General features: G+C 34.3%; 2 protein-coding genes across 2 annotated transcripts; both read right to left on the bottom strand.

Annotated features, from left to right (window-relative positions):
* Positions 1–6,309: 6,309 nt before the first annotated feature.
* Positions 6,310–10,833, bottom strand: LOC147391484 (E3 ubiquitin-protein ligase At3g02290-like). Its single transcript, XM_086459073.1, has 6 exons — positions 10,825–10,833; positions 10,714–10,728; positions 8,727–9,153; positions 8,329–8,480; positions 7,594–7,653; positions 6,310–6,348 (listed from the first exon to the last, which is right to left on the bottom strand). Exons 1-6 carry the CDS (start codon positions 10,831–10,833, stop codon positions 6,310–6,312), a joined length of 702 nt encoding a protein of 233 aa, XP_086315199.1.
* A 6,245-nt stretch (positions 10,834–17,078) lies between these two features.
* On the bottom strand, positions 17,079–20,581 carry LOC147391483 (secoisolariciresinol dehydrogenase-like). Its single transcript, XM_086417337.1, has 2 exons — positions 20,422–20,581; positions 17,079–18,071 (listed from the first exon to the last, which is right to left on the bottom strand). The coding sequence occupies exons 1-2, from the start codon at positions 20,454–20,456 to the stop codon at positions 17,285–17,287; spliced, it is 822 nt and encodes a 273-aa protein (XP_086273463.1). The 5' UTR covers positions 20,457–20,581; the 3' UTR covers positions 17,079–17,284.
* Between the last annotated feature and the right edge of the window lie 3,162 nt (positions 20,582–23,743).

The following is a 23,743-nucleotide window of genomic DNA, read 5'->3' as shown; positions in this document are numbered from 1 at the left end:
CCTGAGGACTAGTCCTTGGACAAGACCATGTTCTATGGATTGGGCAAAGCCCATATATAGGTTTGATTTGATGGCTACAGGGATACTTGGTTATCAAAATATATATATGGGTCCCGTTCAATGGCTAACTTTTTGGCAAAACATTTTTCAAAATATGAGTTAGAAATTTTGGAATTGGCTGATTTTTAGTGAGGATGATCTCTACGGTGAGGAGATCATCATCACCAAAAAGCAGCCCATTCCAAAACTTCTAACCCCATCAAAAATAGTTTACAAAAAAGGGATGGCCCACAATTTTTCAACTTGTAAACATGGGTTAGAAGTTTTGGAATGGGCTGATTTTGGTTGAGGATGGTCTCCTCGCCGTAGAGATCATCCTCACCAAAACTCAGCCCATTCCAAAACTTCTAACTCATGTTTTGAAAAATGTTTTGCCAAAAAGTTTGCCAAAAAGTTAGCCATTGAACGCTACCCTATATATATATATATTTGCAATACACATCCATTCAGTTGGAAAGTAGAATGGATTTGTATTTCCTAGGATATAAGTAATTTTTATTCATAATAATGGAGATGAAAGAAAAGGTGAGTCAAAAGAAATTAATTAGATTTGTTGATTCGTTAAACTTGGATTAATTGTGATTGGAATGTGTAGAGGATATTTTTCATTGGATATCAAAAGGTGACATGTGGCACCTAGGGATTCAAATTAGATATGAAGATTTGAGCAAACTCGTCCAAAGGTAAGTTCGGTGACTCGGTTACAAATTAATCATGGATTCGAGTCTCGGTTGGTCAGGAAAATATTGGGTCAAGGACGCATGGTAGAGCCGTTCAATCAGTTCAAATTCCTAAAAAGCAGATATTAAATCAAAAGGGGTTAAAATCTTAGTGAAAAAAAAATCTCAAGAAAGAAGGGATGTATGAGGATGGGATATTAACTGGATACGTTCTGAAATTTTCTTTTAAATTGGATAAGGGTAAAATCGATAACAAGATCTAAAGGGATCATAGGTGAAATTGTCTCGACCCTTTTTCACTCAAATAGCTCAAAGTGGTTTGATTTGTAAATAGGGGACTTTTGAAAAATGGGAGTCACCACCTAGTTTAGGTCTAGGAACCATAAATAACTCCAAATGGATATGGATTGATCCACGGATTAGAGATATGGGTAAGGGATCAGATTACAAGTTTCGGAAGGTGTTAGGCATCGAACCCACCCGATCAAAATGATCAGTCTCTACTACAATCCAAAACTAACCTACGGTCAACGGGTAGAGACTAAAGTCAAGACTATGGTCCAATCATCATCACCAATTTATATCGGGTTTGCCAAACGAACCTTATAGCAGAAAATGTCCCGATTATTACATGATTATTTCTTAAATTTCGAAAAAAAGGAGAACCTTGAAAAAGTCTTGAATCGCACCTCACATTATTTTTTTTGATAACGAAGGGTATCCAAGCCAGCTTACGCGCACCAGACTAGTCCCTATGCCCTGCACCCAGGCTTTGCCCATCACGTGTTAATCTACATACGTGCGATAGTGCGTGCCCATCACATTTTAGAATTCACATAGCGACATTCCCAAATTATTCAAAATAGAAAGCTCCCGAAACATTCTCCAAATAAGAAAAAAAACATAAATACAAGAACTACTAAGTTGAAATTTGTACAATTTCTAAATTAGGAACTTGAATTTTTCTAATCTAGAATTTGAAAAAAAATATGATGACTTACCAAATTGGAAGTTTACAAAATGAATTCCCCAAAATGGAAAGTTTCCGAAAGATATCAAATTTCTGAATTAGGAAATCTCAAATTCTTATGGACATGAAATTGAATGGGAAAATGCAAAATTCTCTAAATTGGGAAATTATTAAAACATGAAATTCCTAAAATGGAAATTTATAGATATGTGTCCACAGCCGAAGGGGAACAAGAGAGGGGAAAGGCGAAGAGTGCACATGAAGACCATAAGCCTGTGGGGAGAAACCACAGAAGAAACAAGCCATACCTGGGACATGCCCTTCTTTTTCAAGAGGATAATTGGCGACTAGTCATAAGAGTATGGAAATTCAAATAAAAAACGTGCGTCGACTACGCAGCCATACCACTTACGACGTACGAGATTGAGGGGAAGATGGGGCAACATTTACCCGTATACCCCACTCTCGAGCAGAACGAGAATAATGGCAAATGAAAAATTAGGCACGCTAAGCTTATAGCAAGTGAAGTCAAAAATGAATTTCACAAGTCATATGCTAACCCCAATAAATACAAGCAATTTAAGTTGCGAATTGGGGATACATTGGAGGACACGCATATGTGGTGGGCAACGGATTAATACAAGGAAAGAAAGAGACCACAAGAACAACCGATCTTGCGAAATTACACCATTTCCTATTAGAAGGTTTTGAAATATGAATTTTCCAATGATTCGCAAATAATTTCTTATAAGGAGAATTATATAAACATGAAGTCCCAAATTAGAAGATTATGGATTTGCCAAGAATCACCAAATTGAAAATTTATCAAATAACAAAGAATCTAGGATATCAAACTTACCAAATTGGAGATTGACAAATATCATTGCATAAAATTTCCAAATTTGAAAGAAAAATCCACAAGAAAAATTTCATGTTCATCAAATCCTTAAACTAACCAAAACAAGCATGCATACATGATTTTCGATTTTTATCGAAATAACGATTATTCAACGACATGCATATTTGTCAACTCAAAAATATATCATCACGTGGATTAGTCTTTATCACAAATTCATTGTAGAAAACATATAGAACCATCATGCTCAAACACAAGGATCATGTAACCACAAATTCATAGAAAGATGCAAAAATAAACAAATAAATAAATAAATAAATAAATAAATAAAAATAATTCTCCTAATCCTATTAAGATGCAAAGCAAATAAAAATAAAAATTGGGTCGTCCAATAGTGGGCTAAGAAGAAGAGATGCAGCAAGGGTTGCCGTGGGTGATGTTGGAGAAGAAACGTGGACTGTAATGAATTGTGAGAGAAAGAAGACGTGAACTGTGAGGACTGTAAGAGATGAGGGCTGTTGCAGCCAACAGGGGAGATGCTCTAATGGTGTAGCAGGAAGGGAGTATAGTAGAGAGAAAGGTTTTCTCCCCAAAAGAAGAAGAGAGCCGACTGGGTGTGCTGTAGAGGGCGTTCTAGAGAGAGAGGAGGGCTCCCCAGGAAGAAGAAGATCAAAGTCCCCTTCCTTTATAGAAAATCAATTTCTATTTTAAAAAATATACTCTCTTAACACGTTTTCTTAGTTTCTTTTTTGGAGAATGGGGGGCGATCTCACGCTACTCGTACCTTGTTAATTTTTCATTATTTATGTCTTGATTGGTTGACTTTGGTTCTTATGAATCAATTTTTGGTTTGAAAATTTTTTATTGATTAATTTTAATTTTAATTTAATTGGTTGATTCAATTTTAATCCAATTTGTTGGTTGTGTTTTGATTTTGATTTGATTGGTTATTTGATTTTAATTTTAAATGTTTAGTTGTTTAATTTTAATTGTTGTTTAATTTTAATTTTAAATGTTTTGTTGTTTAATTTTAATTGTTGCTTGATTTTATTTTTAATTGTTTAATTATTTAATTTTAATTCCTGCTTGATTTTAATTTTAATTGTTTAATTTTTAATTTGAATTTTATTTTGAGTTAGATTGGATTTTTAACTAGATTTTGATTTTTATTACATTTTCCTAAGGATTGGGATCTCTAAGTTGAATTTGGATGTTAAGGGGCATTTTGGTCATTTTTATGATTTTTCCTAAATTTCTCTGTTTTCGTTGGTTTGGGCCCCGTTAGACTAGAAATCATGTTCTGAGTGTAATGGAAGTACTTTCGAAGTTTTTTGGAGGTCTGAAATTTATGAGGGGTATTTTCGTTATTTTATCGATTTTTACTAATTTTAGCGTGAAATTTCTTTCAGTCCCAACGTGATTATTTCTATCTTTTAAAGTCGTATTTTTTCAACGTAGCGATGTCTCTAGGTTAATTGAACTGTGTAACGAACCTAAGTGTACGTGCTTGCTAAATCGGGTATAACGTGTAGCGATTTTGGATGTGCGTAAATTTTTATGTCGAGTCGTAGCGAGTAGGGGGTGAAAAGATTGGGAATAGGAGGAAACAAAGATAGTACTCACAAGCCTTTGAGATCTTTACACTCATCATTAAGAATTCACGGTAACCAGGTGACGAATTGTCGAATTAGGTAGATGCAAAAATGGGATGTCTACAATAGGATTTCATCCTTATAAATAGATGTACAGAGGTACTAAAAGGTATGAGTTCTCCCCTTTCTAAACTTGACACTATTTTTGTACTAAACTTCTAATTTGGACGTTAGAGAGATTGTATTGCAGGCATACCCAGGTGAACGAGAAGAGGAGATCGCGATGTTTCATCACATATCTCAAGGTAGTGTAAGTTTTTTACATCTATAATTTGATGTCGTCTGTGAGGATCTTACAACAAGAAACGACCAATATATATGACGAAAATTATTCATAAGTTTAGTCGTAGATTTATGGTTCTTGATCTGACACTATCGAAGAATGAATTATACTTTTTCGATCAGATTCTTCAATGGTCGAGATTGCACAACTATGTATTTTTTAGATCCATATCGATTGCATCGAAGGTAGTGGATTACATAGATGATTGTTGGTGGAAACAGTGGGGCAAATCTTGCCATTGCGTATATTGATTTGATTCATTAAACATCTCCTTTGATAGAGATAAAGTCGTCGTCCCAAGCACCAACAAAGTGTTAGGACTTTAAGTCCTATTATAAAGTCAACCCCACTTTAGACTGTTATAGGTTTTAGAGTTCTAAAAATGTTTGATGATAATGACAGGTTAAGAATTCTAAAAGGTTTAGAATTATAAGATTTGACAAAGTATATCTAAATTGATGAGTACAGGTTTATAAAGAGGCTTTCTTTTAAAAAAAGGGAACAAGAACACAATAAAGCCCTGGTGATAAGATTAACATGAACACAATTAATAAATCACTATAAAATATGAGGTTTTTAGAGGCGGTTTTAAACTACCACCAATTTTATGAAAACCGCCTCCACTATATATAAGAGCGGTTTAGTTAAACTGCCTACTATAGTGGTGTCGCTAATTCTTTTTAGCGGCCAAGTAAGGGCGGTTTTAAAACCGTCTCTAAATATGATTTAAGGGCGGTTTTTATATTTTTAGAGGTTGTTTAAAAACCGTCTCCAATAATATAAATTTAATGATGGTTTTAAAACCGCCTCTAAAGAATATGATTTAAGGGCAGTTTTTAAAACCGCCTCTAAATAATGTGAATTAAATGTGGTTTTTATATTTTTAGAGACTGATTGAAAACCGCTTCTAATAATAAGAATTTAAGGGTGGTTTTAAAACTGCCTCTAATTAATGTTTTTAAGGGCAGTGTTTATATTTTAGAGGCAGTTTGAAAATCGTTCCTAATAACAAATTTTTTTTTTAAATAAATATTATTTTAGGCGGTTCAAAACCGCCTCTAATGTTGTAAAATTTTTTTTATTAAAATTCTCGTTCCAAAATAAAACCTGCAATTATATTAAGAAAAAGAACTACTATTAGCACCCCACATTTTACTTATTATACTTCAATTAATTATCACACCATAATTAGAATAAAATACAACATTCACATTATAAAACATATAAGGGTTTGTTCTTATAGTGACAAACCAACTACTAATTAAAATATTAACATTGTAAACAAAGAAAATAAAATTAAGAAACAAAAAATTAACTACGCAAATGAGGTGTTTTGACATTGTTGTACTCCCATATTTAATTATGAACACCATAATGCACTAACTGCAATAAGTAAAAATTAATATGAACATAATCAACATTTAAATAAATACTATAGAAATCATGTAAAAGATCTGATATGTGAGCGTAAGGTTGTAATGCAAATCGATTTATACTAAAGTAGTAATTTTCAATAGAGAAACACATATGCAAATTAAATAAAGAGTTAATGTAGACTCATCAAACCATGAGTACACATCTATCCAAAATGCATCAAACACATGAACCAAGTACAAACACATATGCCCAGATTTTCTTGTAAATATATGAGACTAAATGCATGCATGTAAAATTTACAATTTCAAGGAATAGCCATACTGCGCAAATTCCTTCAAAATTTATCATGGGAAATAGAACATAAGAAAGGTCAACAAATTAGAAGTAGTAAGGTAATACTGCAACTCACCTAATGTCATTTTTTGAGCATATCATACATGTTTCTCATCATTGGTTATCATTGCTAAAATCTGTAACAAACAAGTACAAATCTTAGTAATTGAATAAGAATAGAAAGCAGTTTCAAAATGTAAATTTTAAATAAAACCTAAAACTTATACAAATTGGTAGCATTTACAACATAAAATTTTCGATTTTACGTAAGTGAAAATTCAAGAAAACTATAAAATGAAGCCATTATTGGTGTACAAATTTGACTGATATAACAAAATTTGAAATATTTCGAGAAAATTGTTCGGAGATATACCAAAATTTAATACCATGAGCAAATACATTGCACCTCCTAAAAACATTACAAATGTTAGTCCTATGATCTATTTTAGATCATAGGATCCCATTCACAATATGATTGATATATGAATAATAAGATTTACACCTAAATGGTAAATCTTTCAGCTACAACAGAGATGAGTTTAACCTTTGAGATCAAGTTGTTTCATCGAATACCATCATCTTGAAAAGCCAACCAAATGAGAACAATTTCATAATAAAGAATGATATTAAGAACATAATAAAGTTCAACCAGAAAACATAAATAAATATTTCAATCAGAATGTGCCATTGAGATTTTACTCTTTGTCTACCCTTGGATCTCTTCACTCATGATGAGAACGAAAGTTCATGGAGGTATAGGATTCGTTTAGATAAACACAGATCTTTGGGATAAGGCTTGGACGATGATTACCATATTTTCTACATGATAAAGGAGAGACCCAGTTTTACAGTCGACAACTCCTCATATTTTTCTTATCCTTGTATCTTCCTCCCCACCCAAAAAAAAAAAAAAAATTGAAACTTATGTAAGTGAAACATTTCTGCTCGGATCTATTTGTAGAAGAGGGGATTGAGTGAGAAACCTAGCGGATTTGGAATCACTGACAAAAAGAAAAGGGATAAACAAAATCCAACCCCCTTTAATCATGTCAAAGTGTATTACTCTGTATGAAAAAAATATTTCCTCCCCCTTTTAATAGTGAATCTTTCATACCTAAATGCATATTTATCTCAAGTTTGAGTTCTAAACGGCTTAATACATAAGCAGCCATTTTATTTTGGAAGATATAATACACTCATTGAATGTGATATCATAACTAAATAAAAGCTGCCATCCAAATTTATACACATTTAATCCTATTCTCATATAAACTATTTACTTTGTAAAAATAATTAATCAAAATATACACCAAACCTAGGATTCCTATTTCCTGAGATTGGTTGTGAGAAAAACTTCTTATCTTTGTCAACTATCACTTTACCTGTACATGCAGAGCACAACTACTCTGTAGGAATACATGTCTCTTAGATTTCTGGGCATTCTTTGAAGCACACAAGAATTAAGGTTTAGTCCAATTAATCATACCAACTGTTCTACTATAGTTCTTATTCGGTCAAGACTTCGAACCAATGCCGTACACCTCAGCGGAGTCATCGCTAAGTTTTGATCCTTTGAATCACCATACTCAATTTGATTCAAGTTAACACAATTTGACTGTACTAAGTCAGCCTTTACGCACTTGACTTGCACCTTAATGGTTCATAAAGGTATGCTTAAAAACCCAATAGAACTTGGCCAAGTTGGAGAATTGGCATGCCAAATAGTTTGAGCTTCAGACCTAACACTTAGCACTACTATGAAAATGCAAATCAAATGACAGAACCATCTCCCATGCCAATTCTTAAAGGATCATTAGTTGGGGTCTAGGTCATCAATTTCAAAATATAAGGGTATCTCCAATATTCAGCAACATGTGAGGGGGTAGGTGTAAAATAAATTTTTTTTTAAAAAAAATACCATATAGCGACGGTCACTGACCGTCTCTATATCCTCATTTGACCGTCGCTATATCCTCTTTTAATTTAACAGTCGTTTTTTTCCCGACTGTCAAGGACAGTCGTTTTTTCCGACTGTTTTAGCCTGTCGCAATTAAAAAACCACTCCTTTTAAAACGACGCCATTTACGACTGTAGGGTAGTTGTTTTTTTAAAAAAACGACTGTCTTGGACAGTCGTTTTTGGCGAATTATGACGTAGTGCTTGCCACATATTGGACATGTTTCACTTCTCTCCATCCACTCATATATACAACCAAGGTGGAAATGGTGAGAACATCCGGTCATAATTTTGGGGTTTTGTAGAGTATATTCTGCAAGAAAAAAATATAAGGAATTAATGTTATTTGCAGTTTGGACTTTAAGAAACTAAAGTACTCTTAGACATAAGTGTAAAAGATACGATGCAAAACCCATTCCAGTAGTATCACCCAGGATTTTATGAGTAAACTTAATGAAATTGTATCTTCATCGCCAAATAGGGTGTAGAACTCATGTTTGATCCCACATAGATATAGAACAAAAATGGACGCAATCAAAACAAATTCCATAAATCATACCTTCGAGACATATGGGGCAGACATCATCATCTTCTGGTGATATGTAAAGATACCCAACTCCACTTGCCACTTTTGTTGAGGAGTGCTTCACTGAGGACTCCGAAGGAGGTTCTTTCGATACTATTCCATCAGACCCATTCCATGTGGGTATTGCAGTTAGAGATTCTAAAGGCACATCAATGTCACCTTTTCTAAGTGGTTCAGATTCTTCATGTGACTGACTTGAGCCCTTCTCACGTTTTGAGACAAGTCCTTCCCATGGAAAAAGTAAACATCTTGGATCTGCATCATAAGGTAAAGGCCTTGGAGGAGAGCTGTTTATGCCAGAAAGAGTACTGCCATGTGATGCTGTAGAAGTCAAAGATGCCGCCCCTTGAACAGATAAAGGGGTGGCATGCAGTTCCCCTCTTCGAAACAATGCTGTGTACTACAGAGAAAGGGGAGAAAAGAAGAATTTCAGAACATGACTGTGAATCACCGAAATTGAAATATCTTATTTAATGATAAGCTATTAGACATTAATAAATTAAGTTTCCATACCTAAAACCAAAGCTAGTTGGAATAATGCATGATTAAATCTTTAAACAGATGACTAATCCATACCTTAACCACCGTTGCAAGAAGCTCCTAAACTTTGTAGTACCAGGTTCATTATAACCCAAGAACCCTACAGACTTTGCCTTGAGCATGAAATTTATCTAGTTCGACTGAATAGCTAGTCCTTAGCAAGTTTATAGGCCAATTTGTACATTTCAGCCCACAATCCTATCCTCATATCATTCACGGCATACTTTTTCATTATAATTTCAGAAGACCATCAAGGAAATGTTAAGCTATGGCTTGCAAAATTTACCAGCACTAAGCAGGCCAAGAGATAAGGGGGAAGGGGGGAGGACATGGGTCTGTATAATAGATATAATTCACTATTATTATTCATTAGAAAAAGCATTGGAGGAGGTATTTCTTGTAACAGCTAACTTAAGAAATGGAAACGTGAAAGTACCACATGCAAGGCAACCGTGATTTGCGGATAACCGAGTTTTCAAGTTTCACTTTAAGGAAACAAAAAGAAAAAAAAAACTGTTCTTTATGTTTAAATTTAGAATTATCTAAAACATAATTTATAATATTTGAACAAGGGGAACAACCCATTTTAATATTGGTTAGACCCCATATTCATATGGTTTTCACCCCACTCACCAGTTTTTGATGATGTCTTGTTTTAAAACGAAGTGTGTGGAGATAGTCCAACATTGCTCAAGAAAAGAGTTAGGCAGTGGGATAAACGTTGTCCATTTCCACTTAGTTATTAATTATGAGTTATATAACGCAAGACCAAACGATCCAGAGTATCGAGGTACATTGTCTTAGCACCACGTGTGCTTGGATGCAAGCATAGGTGCACATTATTGCATAGTGGCAAGATGCTAGTTGATCCTTTTGACCATGCTTAGTGGTGCTTCATGACAAGGGTTAGACGATCAAAGCCATCTAATCAATGGCATCTCTGGGAGATGTCTTGAGAAATAGCTAGGTTCAGACCACCTCCCCTTCTTCACCTTTCCACGTTTAACCTCCCTCTCCCTTACTCTTCTCCCACACCATATGATCTAGTGAGGTTTTAGCAGGATAGAATGAAGATGCTCTATATATCCAAGATGGTTAGATGTAATAAAATGGCAAAAGCTACAAATGCAGTCAGCAACACTGCCTATGGTTCTTATTAATGCCAAAAAAAAAAAAAGATCAATGGGGAAAAGAAATAAAGAAACATAAAGAAACGCTCAAAAGAACTAAAGGTTCCATTTAATGGAAACACAACCTTTGAATCTTAGAACATAATGTATCAACCAAGAGCATACATACAAAACCACAATATTTAAAATTACAACTAAAATATACCCAAATGATTTTCTAAATCTTAAAAACGGATAACTGGAAAAATAAAAAAAGTTAAAACTGGATTACTTAAAAGATAAAAACATACCGCATTTAAGCAGTTCTGAACAAAGCATTTGAGACAGAAACAGTTTCTTTAAACAGAACTGTTGGGATTTACATACTCTTCAAAGTCCTCATCGTGAAAACAGCAACAAACAGCACACATGGTACACTTCAGTTTCTTCTTTAACTAAAGGCCTCCAAGGTAATTCTCAAACTTCAATCACAAATATCCAATATATCAACCGTTACCATCAAGAAAGACTTCCATTTATCAACAAGAAGAGAGAAAGAAAAAAGGGAAAAGAGAAAAGAGAAAAGGGAAACGTAATCCGAGAGTTACATCTAAGCTGGCAGAATAGAATCACTCGGGATATTGGCAACTCGTTGCTACCAAAAGGGGTTAAGAAATTCAAGAATTACTTTGACCCCACTCATGCATAAAGGTAAAGGTTTTTATTGGGGGGTAGTTCTGATGTGTCAATAGGCATCAACTTGAATGACTGTTGAACACCCCCAATGGTAAAAACTACACACAAAGGTAGGAAGGTAAATAATATGTGGGTTTTAGAGGGGTTGTAACAATGACCATCAGTCACTAATGAAAATAGGAAGCCCTTATCTTAGTAATGGAATTGGGATAAGAAAGGCAAAAGGATGGTATACCATGTGTACACTAATCTATGGTATACATTGAACAATTTTCATTTGTAAAACACCGCACAATAACATGGAATGGTTTCAAATGGGAAAGGGTTTAAACTCAATGCTTGACTTAACACCAATTTTTGATGTGCATAAAAATCCTATCTTGGTAATAAAGTAAGGATAGTAAGAGGTACAAAAATTTGGGTATGTCCATAGGCACCGAAATTAATGGAAAATAAAATATAAAAAGTTGCAGGTGCCAATCCGATTTCACTTAATTTCGGCTCTTTGATTATTCAATAAATTAATCGAGCCAAGGGACTTAATCGAATAAAGTATTTAAATTTATTATTAAGTAATATGATCAAGACATTGGATTCAATTTATCATGAACTCGACGAATTAAGGAACTATCGAGTTAGACCGAGTCAACGGACTCCTTTGACTCAAGTAGCGCGATTTTATTTATTAGGAATTCAATAAAATCAAGCGATTCCATCGAGGCAAGAAAGTAAATCTATTAATCTAAAACTTGACTGAGTTAAGGGATCTCACTGAGTCGGGTAATTCAATTTATAACTCAAAATTTGGTCGTGTCAACGGATTCCATCGAATCATGTGACGAATATTTGGGACATTAATTGAGTCAAGGAACTCAATGGATTAAAATGGAAAGTTTATATATGAGGGTTTAGCTCGAGCCCAACTATTCAGGTCATATGGTATAAATAAGAGTCAAATTTAGAGGACTAATTTGTTAATGGGCAATTGACCTTGACTCAACGAGTCGAATGAGTTTGATTTAGGAAATCGATTTATAAGTTGGATTCGAACAAATTACGTTATTTTAGACAATTACATAGATCGACAACACCGGACTGAGAACTAATTACCTTATTATTTTATGCAATTAATATTGTTTTGTGTCAATGTTACTTTAAAGATGCATGATGCAAAGGAATTGGACACACACCTGACTCGTTTGGGAGTCCAATCCACATCCTAAGTCGGTCGTACGGGACAACTTAGCGCCATACTCGACTCATATGGGAAGTTTGGTCCACATCCTAAGTTGGTTGTGCGGGACCGCTTCACATTCTATGTCAATCGTATGGGACCACTTAGCACTACACCCAACTCATATGGGGAGTCTAATCCACATCCTAAGTCAGACGTGCATGACCAATTAGTGCAAAGTCCAACCATGGGGGGTCAGCTTATAACAAAAGCCTTGGTCTGTTATGGGAGTTGGCCTCGACCGTGTGAGGTTGGTCTAGCGAAAACGTTGACTCTTCAGGGGAGTCGAGTCCAACCGTGCAGGGTTGGTTTAACGAAAGTCTTGGTTCATCATGGGAGTCGAGCCCAATTGTATGGGGTTGGTACTTTTATTATTTATTTATGTTTTGGATCATTCTGGAATCAAAGTTCAATCTAGAACTTTGATCTATCATTCTATTATTTATCGAAGTTTTGGATTATTCTAGGATCCAAGTCCGATCTGGGACTTCAGTCGATTCTTCTACTATTTATCAAAGTTTTGGATCATTTCGGGATCCAAACTCGATTTGGGATTTCGATTGATTATTTTATTATTTGTCTAAGTTTTGGAATCTAAGCTTGATCTGGGATTTAGATTAGTTTATTTATTATTTATCTAAGTCTTAGATTGTTCTAGAATCCAATATCAATGTGAGACTTCGATCGGTTATTTTATTATTTAAGTCTTGGATCGTTCTAGGATCTAAGCCTAATCTGGGACTTCGATCGATTTTTCTATTATTTATCAGAGTCTTTGATCATTTTAGGATTCAAGCCCGATCTGGGATTTCGATTGAGCATTTTATTATTTATTTAAGTCTTAGATCGTTTTAGAATCTAAGTCTGATCTGGGATTTCAATCAGTTCATTTATTATTTATCTAATTGTTTGATTGTTCTAGGATCCAAGCCAGATATGAGATTTCGATCATTTCATCTATTATTTATCGAAGTCTTGGATTATTCTGGGATCCAAACCCGATTTGGGATTTCGATCGATTCTTCTATCATTGGTGAAAATCTTGGCCTGTCATGAGAGCCAAGCCCGACTGTATGGGATTGATTTAGCGAAAGCCTTGGCTCATTACGGGAGTCGAGCTCGACTATAAGGGGGTTGGTTTACAATGAGTCTTAGCTCATAAAACTCGATCGTAAGGGGGTTATCACATAGCGAAAGTTTTGACGCATAAAGGGAACCAAGCATGATTGTTGGGGATCAGTCCTTCACTACTTAAAACTTGGTTCATGAGGGAACCAAGCCTGACCGATGAAGGTCAGGCTAGTTCGTCCTTGTTTTTAATAACGATTGGTTCGTAAGGGAAGTAAGTCCCCTAATTGGGAGTGGGATTAATTGATTTTTGTTCCAAGCCCGACCATTGGGGTTATATCTACTGGCTTTGGCGTTTCGGTTCATGCTAGCACAAAGTTCAATTGATAAGCAGAAAATGACAAAAAATAGGGGAATAGACAATGTATTTGTAAAATAAAAAATACCTTGAGGCATGTAACAAAACCAACGATTTAAATAAATTGAGGTAATTGTAATCATCACATTTTCAGGGGTAAAACAGATTGATGATGCATGTCATGGACATTGGTTGAACAGATCTTAGACTTCGAAATGAGAATTTATAAAGTGTGCGGCCACGTGTTGCATGATACCATTCATTTATTGTTGGGTGCTTGGACTAAAAGTTCAAACCCCCGAGAGGGGGTATTATGGAGGATATTTTTCGTTAGGTATTAAGGGGTGACACGTGACACTTAGGGATTCGAATTAGACATGAAGATCCGAGCAAACTCGTCCAAAGGTAAGCTTGATGGCTCGGTTACAAATCAACCATAGGTCGGTCTCGGTTGGTCGGGGGTCAATGACACAAGGTAGAGCCGTTCAATCACAATCCAAATCCCTAAAACGCAGGGATTAGATAAAAATGGGTTAAAATCTTGGTGAAAAAAAGTCTCAAGGAAGAAGGAATGTATGAGGACGGGATATTGACTAGATACGTTCCAAAATCTCCTTCTAAATTGGATAAGGGTAAAATTGATAATAGGATCTAAATGGATCCTAATGTTTCATCCCTATAAATAGATGGACAGAGGTACTAAAAGGTATGAGTACTCCCCCTCTAAACTTGACACTATTTTTATACTAAACTTCTAAATTGGACGTCGGGAGGTTGTGTTGCAAGCACACCTAGGAGAACGAGGAAATGAGCATCACATATCTCAAGGTAGTGCAAGTTTTTGCATCTAGAGAATGCATAATACATAAGCAATTGAAATGTAAAATGATTAAGAATTTAACAATGGTGCTAGGTATGCAATTTATGTTCGCTATTTATGCCTATTTTATTCAATTATCTCGTGAATCTAAGATCCGATTTATATATGATTATTTTGAATGTTGAAGCAATCACATGAATGTATCAAATTTACATGTAATATTATAGCTTTAGGTTTTGGAAAATTCATAATGTATAAATCATGATTCAATGGTTTTTTAATCAGAATGAGAATGCTATTTTTTTATGATGGGGTGTCTGAACTTACGTCCAACTAGGGGGACTGGAAGAGCCAGTGCCGGTGCAAAGGCATATGGGTTCCTCCCACGGGTACATGCAAGTCTTTTCACTATTTGGTCAAGTAATTGAAGGTGCAAAAATCTTACTAATAAAACCCAACAAAATATTTCCAAACTCTTTTGAAATATTAATCTCAAACCTTTACATGCTACCATGTTTACTTTTCCCACTAAAATGGTAATGGGTTAAGTTTCTGACCTATATATTGCCATGAACCCAACCAAGACACCAAAATAGACATCCATTCAGTTGGAAAATAAAATGAATGTGTCTTATCTAGAATATAATTTTATTTATTTATAATAATGGAGATGAGAGAGAAGGTGAATCAAAAGAAATTAATCCAATTTGTTGGTTTGTTAAACTTGGATTAATCATGATTGGAATGCAGTGTACATAAGCGATTGAAATGTAAAATGATTAAGAATTTAGCAATGGTGCAAGGTATGCAATTTATGTTCGCTATTTGTGCCTATTTTATTCAATTAAACATCTATTACTATTGCTATTTCAGACAACACTTTATAAAGCTGCTAATGTTACTACTATCGCTAACTACTATTGGCTACTAATACTAACAGTAGTAATTCTTCCTATGATATTGCTAACTACAACTAATTACAACTACTGCTAGCAAGTTTTTGAAACAAGGAATCCAAAATACCATAACTAATCGATTTTTCAAAGAAAACAACAAGAACTTCACTTCCAAATTGACACTGAATTGCAGGAAAAAAATTAGTTATCTGAATTTCCAAGGCTCAATGATAAGTTCAAACATCGAAGAGCTTCGTTCATCACAAGAGTGATAAAAAAAAAAAAGTATTGCCAATGCTAGATCTTTAACTCATGCGTCAAGATCCATTAAAAATCAATTCAGAATCACGAATTAGATAACAAAACTAGCATGAACACTCGGATTTGTAATAATTTCTATCAAACTCCACAAAACATATAGATTCCAATCAATGTACCAAAGAAAACAACCGAAATATGACAAAGTAAAAAATATTCGATTAAGAAGAGTAGAATCAAACATTACAAATGAAAACAACACAGATGAACAAGATGAGCTGAACTCGATGAAGATTAAGAGGAACTACAAGGACGAGAAAGCTACATCTACCTAGAGCTAGTGTTGGGACAGAAATGATTGTTTTTGAGAAATTGAATTGATTTCTTTCAGGATTTATTTTAGAGATGAAGATTTTTACTGATTTTGAAAAGTTTTGAAACAAATCAAGAGGAGAAGAATCTGAATTAAAGTAAATAAACCTGACTTTAAAAATTAAATTAAAATTCAGATTGAATAATAGAATTACACACCTTTCAATTTGAATAATCTGAGAGTCACTCTTCAGTCTCGAAAAGTAAATTCAGATGGCAATTTATGAAAACTATCAATCTCTCTTAGTTTCCTCCTATCTTGACCTCATTTTCACAATTTTTCTAGGGTTTCTTCCTATATCTTTCATCTCCTTAATCCTAAATGTTGTCAAAGAGAGAGCGAATGAGATGTTTTAGATTTTGAGGGAGTTCTTCTCCGACTGATAGAGAAAGAAAGAGATGTTTTAGTTTTGGGGATTTGTGAGCGACTAATAGTGTTATGTGCCTATATTTGAAAAGGGACTATTGTAGCTTGGGTTGTTAGGAGCATATGATCACAACTCACAAGTTTTAGAGTTGTTTTAGAATACGTGGGAAAAGGAAGTTATTTCCCTTGTAAATAGTGGGGATGGTTTTGGAAGTAAGCGTTTTACTCTGAGAAGGAAATAATTGAGTAGTGGACAGGGTTTAGGAAGTAGTTTTTCTAATTTTTAGGAATGGTGCAACGTGCTAAACTTTTGTAAAATCTATTTAAGTAATCAATAATGTGAATAAGGCATGCAGAGAATTATCATTATCAAAAGTTCTTTGGGATTTGGAGACTAATAATCTTTAATTGATTACTTTGGAGGTCCGATCTCCCTCGAATGAGATCAATTTATGAGCTTTCTTCATCTTTTATTATTTTTGTGATCCGATCAAAGTAGGTTTGTATCAGATAGCGAGAGAGAAGTTTCAGATTTTGGGAGTTTTCAAGTTCTGCTCCTATTGTGAGAGAGAGAGAGAGAGAGAGAGAGAGAGATATGAAGCCAACAAATTCGAAAGGGAAGAGATTGTGAAACAAAAATTCTAAAAATTACACTTGTAGCAGCGGATATTTCGTTCAGCCCTTGTCATCCGTAGAATAATATTGTTGTAGTGCCTTATTCAAAATCATAAACAAAATTTAACTCCATTACCTAAAACAAGCGACAAATACATTTCTGCAACACAATCCTAATCAATTGTTGACAAATCAACTTCAGAGATCTTGGTTAAAAATACCAAATGCTCCATTATTAGTACTAAAACCTCCGTCTATCACAAAATTATGTCCACTCACGTATTTAGATTCATCACTCCCAAAATAGACTGCAGCGTTAGCGATATCTTCTGCTTTTAGCACCACCCCTTTGAGATTAGCAAATCCACATACCCATTTTTCAATCTCATTCCCATCCATTTTACTGCAATCCTTGGCCAAAGTAGAGGCAAGAAGGAATGGTGAAATACAATTAACCCTAATTCCAAATTTCCCAAGCTCAGCGGCTGCATTCTTCATAAGACCTACCACTCCATGTTTTGAAGCTATGTAAGCGTGTGGGGCGACCCCACCGATCACTGAGCCAACACTCCCATTGATAATGATGCTACCTTGTTTTGTTGGTACCATAACACGAGCTGCATGCTTTGTGCCCAAGAAGACGCCTGTGACATTAACTCTAAGGACCCTTTCAAAATCGGATACTTCATTATCTGTTATCTTCGACTTAATAGGGCAACCGATTCCCGCATTATTGAACATTATATCAAGTTTTCCATATTTAGCAATAGTACGGTCAATGGTAATTCTAACGTCGTCTTCTTTCGTGACGTCACAATGCGTGAATAAGGCATTGTCCACACCTATTTCTTGGCAAACTGACTGACCCAGTTCATCTTGGATATCTGCAATGACAACTTTAGCACCATGACGGCTAAACAATTTGGCAGTGATCGCACCGATACCAGAGGAGCCACCAGTAATTATGGCAATTTTACCCTCTAGTCTGTCAAACAAGTTAAAAGGGACATATGAGATTATAGCCTCAAATGAAAGATCAACTATTAGGTTACATTTAGTGACATTTTTTGATATCTATGGGCATCGATCCCCCCACACATTTTAGAATGGGAGTAGTCCCTAGGATCGCACGCCCTGACTCCACGGAAGTTTCTAACTTCCCAACGTACAATAGAGCAAGTTAGGAGGCTAACCAGTTTGGAACACCTTTCTAGTTTGCCAACCCCTGTAAGTTAAAGGACCTTATTTATTTTAAAGAGATGCTATTGCCACACCATTTTTTCTATCAGCACACCAATTCTTACGTAAAGCACCATAGAATTAACACACATCTTGAGATGATGTTAGCAAAAGTTGGTGTGATCAATCAAAAAAAAAAAAAAAAGTTGGTGTGGCAATGGAAGCTCAACTTTTTTTAATAGGTAAGCCTGTCTTTAATGAGATCTAACTTGGTGGTGTTGGGGGAATCGAAGCCAAGTCTATGGCATCATCACCCAAAAACTTTATCAACCAAGTTAGTTTGCACTGCAAGTATTTTTTATTAATTGTAAATTGAAGCTCTCAAACCTGACACTCTTTATGTGCTCCCTGACACTGGGGAAAGAAGATATATGATTCTATGCACTGTCACATCAGGGAGCATGAAAAGAGCATCAGATTATCACGATTTGTTATTTTTTTCTGTACTTCTTCCATTATGCATTTGGTAATACAGTTAGAAAGTAATTTTACTAACTTATGACTCAAAGAAAATAGAGAAATATGCAATATTTGAATTACATTAAAACTATTTTTTTTTTCAGGCTAGTGGTTAAATGTATCAGCGGGCAAGTAGGCTTGTAATAAATTAATTATGTGTTCAAAATAACTATTATTTTAATCATGAATTATAGCAATGGTAATATTTTTCACTTGTAGTCAGTCAATAATTTTGCTAATCAGCATTACCAGACGATCTTCTATTGTTAGAAAGCAGTACTAAACCAAAAAAAAAAAAAAAAAACGACCAATCTGACCTAAGAATATTTAAAGAAGTTACTCAAAAGTTACAATAATAATACCAAATACAATCTTAGTGAGTTAAGCGGCTTAAAAAAAAAAATATCTCGATCTTGGTCTACATCAGCATGTAATCTATACCCGGCTAAGTTCATGGTCCATCTCTACTCATGCAATTCGGCCCAACTAGGTTTTCTATTAGATGGGCTTGGTCGCATAAAAAAAAATAAATACATTTTCTAGGGTAATTGATTAGAAGTAAGTTTCTGTCTCAACCGTTGGTTAGATGGGGAGAAAGTAAGAAGTTAGAGAAGGAAGAAAGCCACTGAAGCCATCATATACCAGAGAAGAGGAAGATACAATTTCATGCAAGATTCTAGGTAATTATTTTTTCCTTCTTTTTTAGTAAAACATATTTATCTAGACAGCAATAAATTTATGCTTGAAATAAATTTCCCATCACACAACATGCGAGGTTACTCTCTCATAAGCCTAATTAACACAACCTCGAGGGGTTGGCTCAATGGCAATTTCAAACCGATAAACAATGAAAGTTCGTAGGTTCTGAGTTTGATACTCAGTATGAGCAATAATTCCTCAAGGACTAGTCTTTGGACAAGTCCATGGTCTGTGGACTGGGCAAAGACCAGAGATGAGCTTGGTCTGCCGTCTATTGGGATACCCGGTTATCAAAAACAATAAAAACTATATCCTCAACACCAAAATTAAAGGGACTGGGATCCATTGACTCATGAAAAATAATTCGTGAAAAAAATACAAAATCCAAACTATTGTACCACGGAAACAATTGTCAAAATAATTAAAACATGTATCATATGTCATTTTTCGTCTTGAGTCAACAGATTCCAACCCAAACTAAAACCAAATGTGTTTTTGATATTTTTATAGGTACAATCAAATATCCAAAAGTCATTTTCTAAAAAAAAAAATTTCTCACGTCTATTTTTGAGGAATTCTTTTTCTGAAAAATATTTCTCTATAATCATATAAAACCAAAAGGAAAACTTAAGATCTTTTGGGTGAAGGTTTTCTTCATCAGGAATAACTTACACTGCGTTTGGATAGAGCTTCTTGACGACTTCTGCTCTTGCGGGGAGCTAGCAAACGTTTGGATAGATTTTTGCTTTGACGTGGAGAGGTTTTTGCTCTTGCGGGGAGAGGTTTTTTGCTCTTTGTGGAGAAGCTTCAAAGACCTGCTCTTCCGCGGAGAGGTTTTTTGCTCTTGCGGGGAGTGATTGAGCTTTTGCTCTTGCATGGAGAGGTGTATCCACACAGGCCCTTAGCCATGGAAAAAAGTTTAGTCACTTAGTACAAACCTTCTCCCCATTGAAGCAAGAACACTGGCACTCATTCTGGTCTTTCTGCTCTAGTTATTATGCTTGATGTATTGATCTTCAAATTGCATCAGAACTGCAGTTTATAGATAATAATCCAAGGGAAGAAGAAAAAAAAATCAGCACCTACCAATGTACATGTTGTTGGGTTCAGCTACTTATAATTAATGTTTCTGAGGATATTTATGTAATCTAATTGAAACTTATCGTGAACATATAACTTCGACTAGGATTTCGAGCTGAGAGAAAACAATTTTTGAGAAAAGGGGAGATGAAGAATGTGAATCTCTTTGTGATCCTTTGCTTCCGATGGTAAAGATGAACAATAAAAAAGTCTTTTTTCGATTTAACTGGTGAACCTTGTAAATTTTTGTATTCGCATTTGTTTTCAATTTTAGTGAGAATCCATAGAATTTTTGTGTTCTTCCTCACATCTCAATAAAATGTAAATGTTTGATGGAGTCCTAAACTTGGTTTGAAGTTGGTTGGAATAGGGATTCTATTTCCCCATTTACACAATAAAATTTTCTACTATGCATACAATTATCTTAACTGGATTGCATCTAATTTGTTTCTAATTTCCGAGTTTTAAATTCGTGATGTTTATTATTTTTGGTCAAAAAGGATTAAACTTTTACAATAATCATAAAATAAATGGGACACATGATTCTCATTCTAAATTATGCATAAGCTGACATCTAAAATAAATTAAGAGACTTGTTAGAATATTGGCAGCTGCAATGTCTCTTCCACCAGTGGCTCTTGGATCAATTGGAAGAAATCCAATATCGAAGCTGTCCCAATTCCCTTTGGAACCTAAACCATCAAATATGGAACACTCATTCCTAGACCACAACTTGAAACGGATGGTTATGCAAGTCTTTGCTCTTCGATCAAAAAATAATAAAAAGAATTGCTATTTGCACCCCAACTCTTACTTAGTATGCCCCAATTGAATCTTGAAAAAAAACAAAAAATTAATAGGGCGAGACTATCATTCTCTCAATTTAAGAAAGAACATTAGGTCTGGATTTTTACTTCTCTTTGATGGAGAGAGATCAAAGTGTGAAGAACACGAGATCAACATCAAGAAGTTGGAGTAGATGATAATAGCTGATGTCAACTTGTTTTTTGATGGATTATTATCGATACTGGTCATTCTTGGCTTTTTTTTCTTTCTTGTGTGAGTATTGTGAAAAAAATTATAATGTGAAAATGTAATACCTGTTCGAGCTGTCGATGATGATAAAATAAAGAACAAAAGCAAACATTGGTAAACAAAGGTCGAACCAAAGAAACAATGTTAATCTAAAGTATTTTTACTTCCAATCCAATTCAAGTTTATGTAACCGAGATTTATCTAAAACAAACAACTAAAATAAAAACTAAAATATACGAAAGAGAAGTGTAGATCAATTGGATAAACCTTCACAAGCTTTATCAGTGAATTCTGATTCTCTATTTATCTCGATCCACTAAATAAAATTAATGTTTGTGGATCGAAAAATTGAATAGTTATAATAAAAATGAGATCAAAAGTATGCAATAAAGTAAGTCGAGATTATTAGATAAACATTAACTGTTCTCTATAAAACTTGGTTCTTCTTGAACTTATCTGAAAATGCCCTCGATCCGTGAGGTGCACGGATCCGCTTTTGATTTTTGAGATTTAATAGTCGCCACCTAGTTATTACGGTCTAGGAACATTGACTCTAAAAGGCAAATAACAATAATCTACGAAAGAAAATACGGGTCCGGGGATCACGTTATGGGGTTGGAAGGTGTTAAGCACCAACCCCATCGAGCAAATGCCGGTCTCTACTATTCCCCAAAGAAGATTACATTGCTAAATGACCTAAAATATTTAAATAAAATAATAAAAAAAAATAAAAAAAAATTTACCTTGATGATCGCAACAATGGTTCCTTCAGAACTGACGGAGAGATTCCTTGCTTGTGATTCCTTACTTTGTTTCCGTCACTGGATTCGCTTCTGATCTTCTAAGATGAAGTATCTTCTTCTTAGATCTGAGTATTTTTTGATTTTTTAATAGATTTTTGGGTGTTTTAAAAGGATTTTTTGATGTTTTTTGAGCTAAAGTTGGGGTATGGATGTTAGGTAAGGAGTTAGGGCTTCAAAATTAGGGTTTTGGAAAAGTTGGGGAGCCTTCTTGACCTACTTTTTATAGGATTTTCTCTTGGATACAAAAATGGGTTGTAGAGACCCCTATTTATAGATTTTTTTAAGAGCTTTTTAGATAAAGTTAGTATTTAATTAGAAATACATTAGGTAGTTTTCAAGTTTAATTAGAATTCTATTAGGTTTAGGGTTTGACAATGGTCTTATTAGATTGATTAGGGTTTTGACTTAAGTCTCACTTGATTGACTAGAATTTAGGGTTTTGACTTAAGTCTTACTTGATTGACTTGACTTTAGGATTTTGACTTAAGTCTTACTTGATTGACTTGATCTTAAGATTTGACTTAAGTCTTACTTGATTGAATTTAATTTTAATTAGGGTTTCACTTTACATTAATTACTGTTTTAATTATTAATTTCAAAATTTTTAATTATTAAAATTGTAAAATTACCGTTTACCCTCGGAAAGGACTTTTTGTGTTTTAAGTCATTTTTCAATGTTCTAGAATGTTTTGAAATCGATTTTTTGTAAAGAATTCAATGTGAATATTAGTTTGTATCATTTATGAAATTTTTTATGCGAAATGGTCATGAACTTTACGAGGGGTATTTTCATAATTTTGTCAAATTTTGTGAAAATTGGTAAAATGATTTATTTGATTTTGATTTATTTTTTTATGTGTTTGAAAGGGTTTTCCTAAGCGTAATGTAGGCTCTAGGGATGTTTTGAGATTAGGAGTATTTTGGTAATGTGGTCATTTTTTAGTAATTTTTACCGTGAAGCTTCTTTTTGTCTGCAAGATGATATTTCTATGTTTTTGGGGTCATATTTTCCTAGCATAGTATGATTTTTACAGTTTTGTTAGTTCGAGATACCTCATCAAAATTTCTAAAACACATCTGGTAACAAATAAAGAATTGGAATAAACATCCATCATTGGGAACCGTTGTAATCAAGTTGACGAGTTGATTAATCAGGCGAGTGCAAAAATGGGGTGTCTACATTATCAAAGAAAGAAACTATCAAAACTTTGAGAAACATTTAATGTTCAACCTAATAATAAATACTTAATATTATCACAATAAAACTATAAAGCTATTCCGAGAATAGTAAAACATTAATAAATCTTGCTCCGATTTCTTCAATTGATCTAATGGAGATTTA

The sequence above is a fragment of the Akebia trifoliata genome, chromosome 11 (genome assembly GCF_017979445.1).
Source record: "Akebia trifoliata isolate Shusen 1 chromosome 11, ASM1797944v1, whole genome shotgun sequence".
In the NCBI taxonomy this organism is placed as follows: Eukaryota; Viridiplantae; Streptophyta; class Magnoliopsida; order Ranunculales; family Lardizabalaceae; genus Akebia; species Akebia trifoliata.
This window is presented reverse-complemented; position numbering and strand designations above follow the sequence as displayed.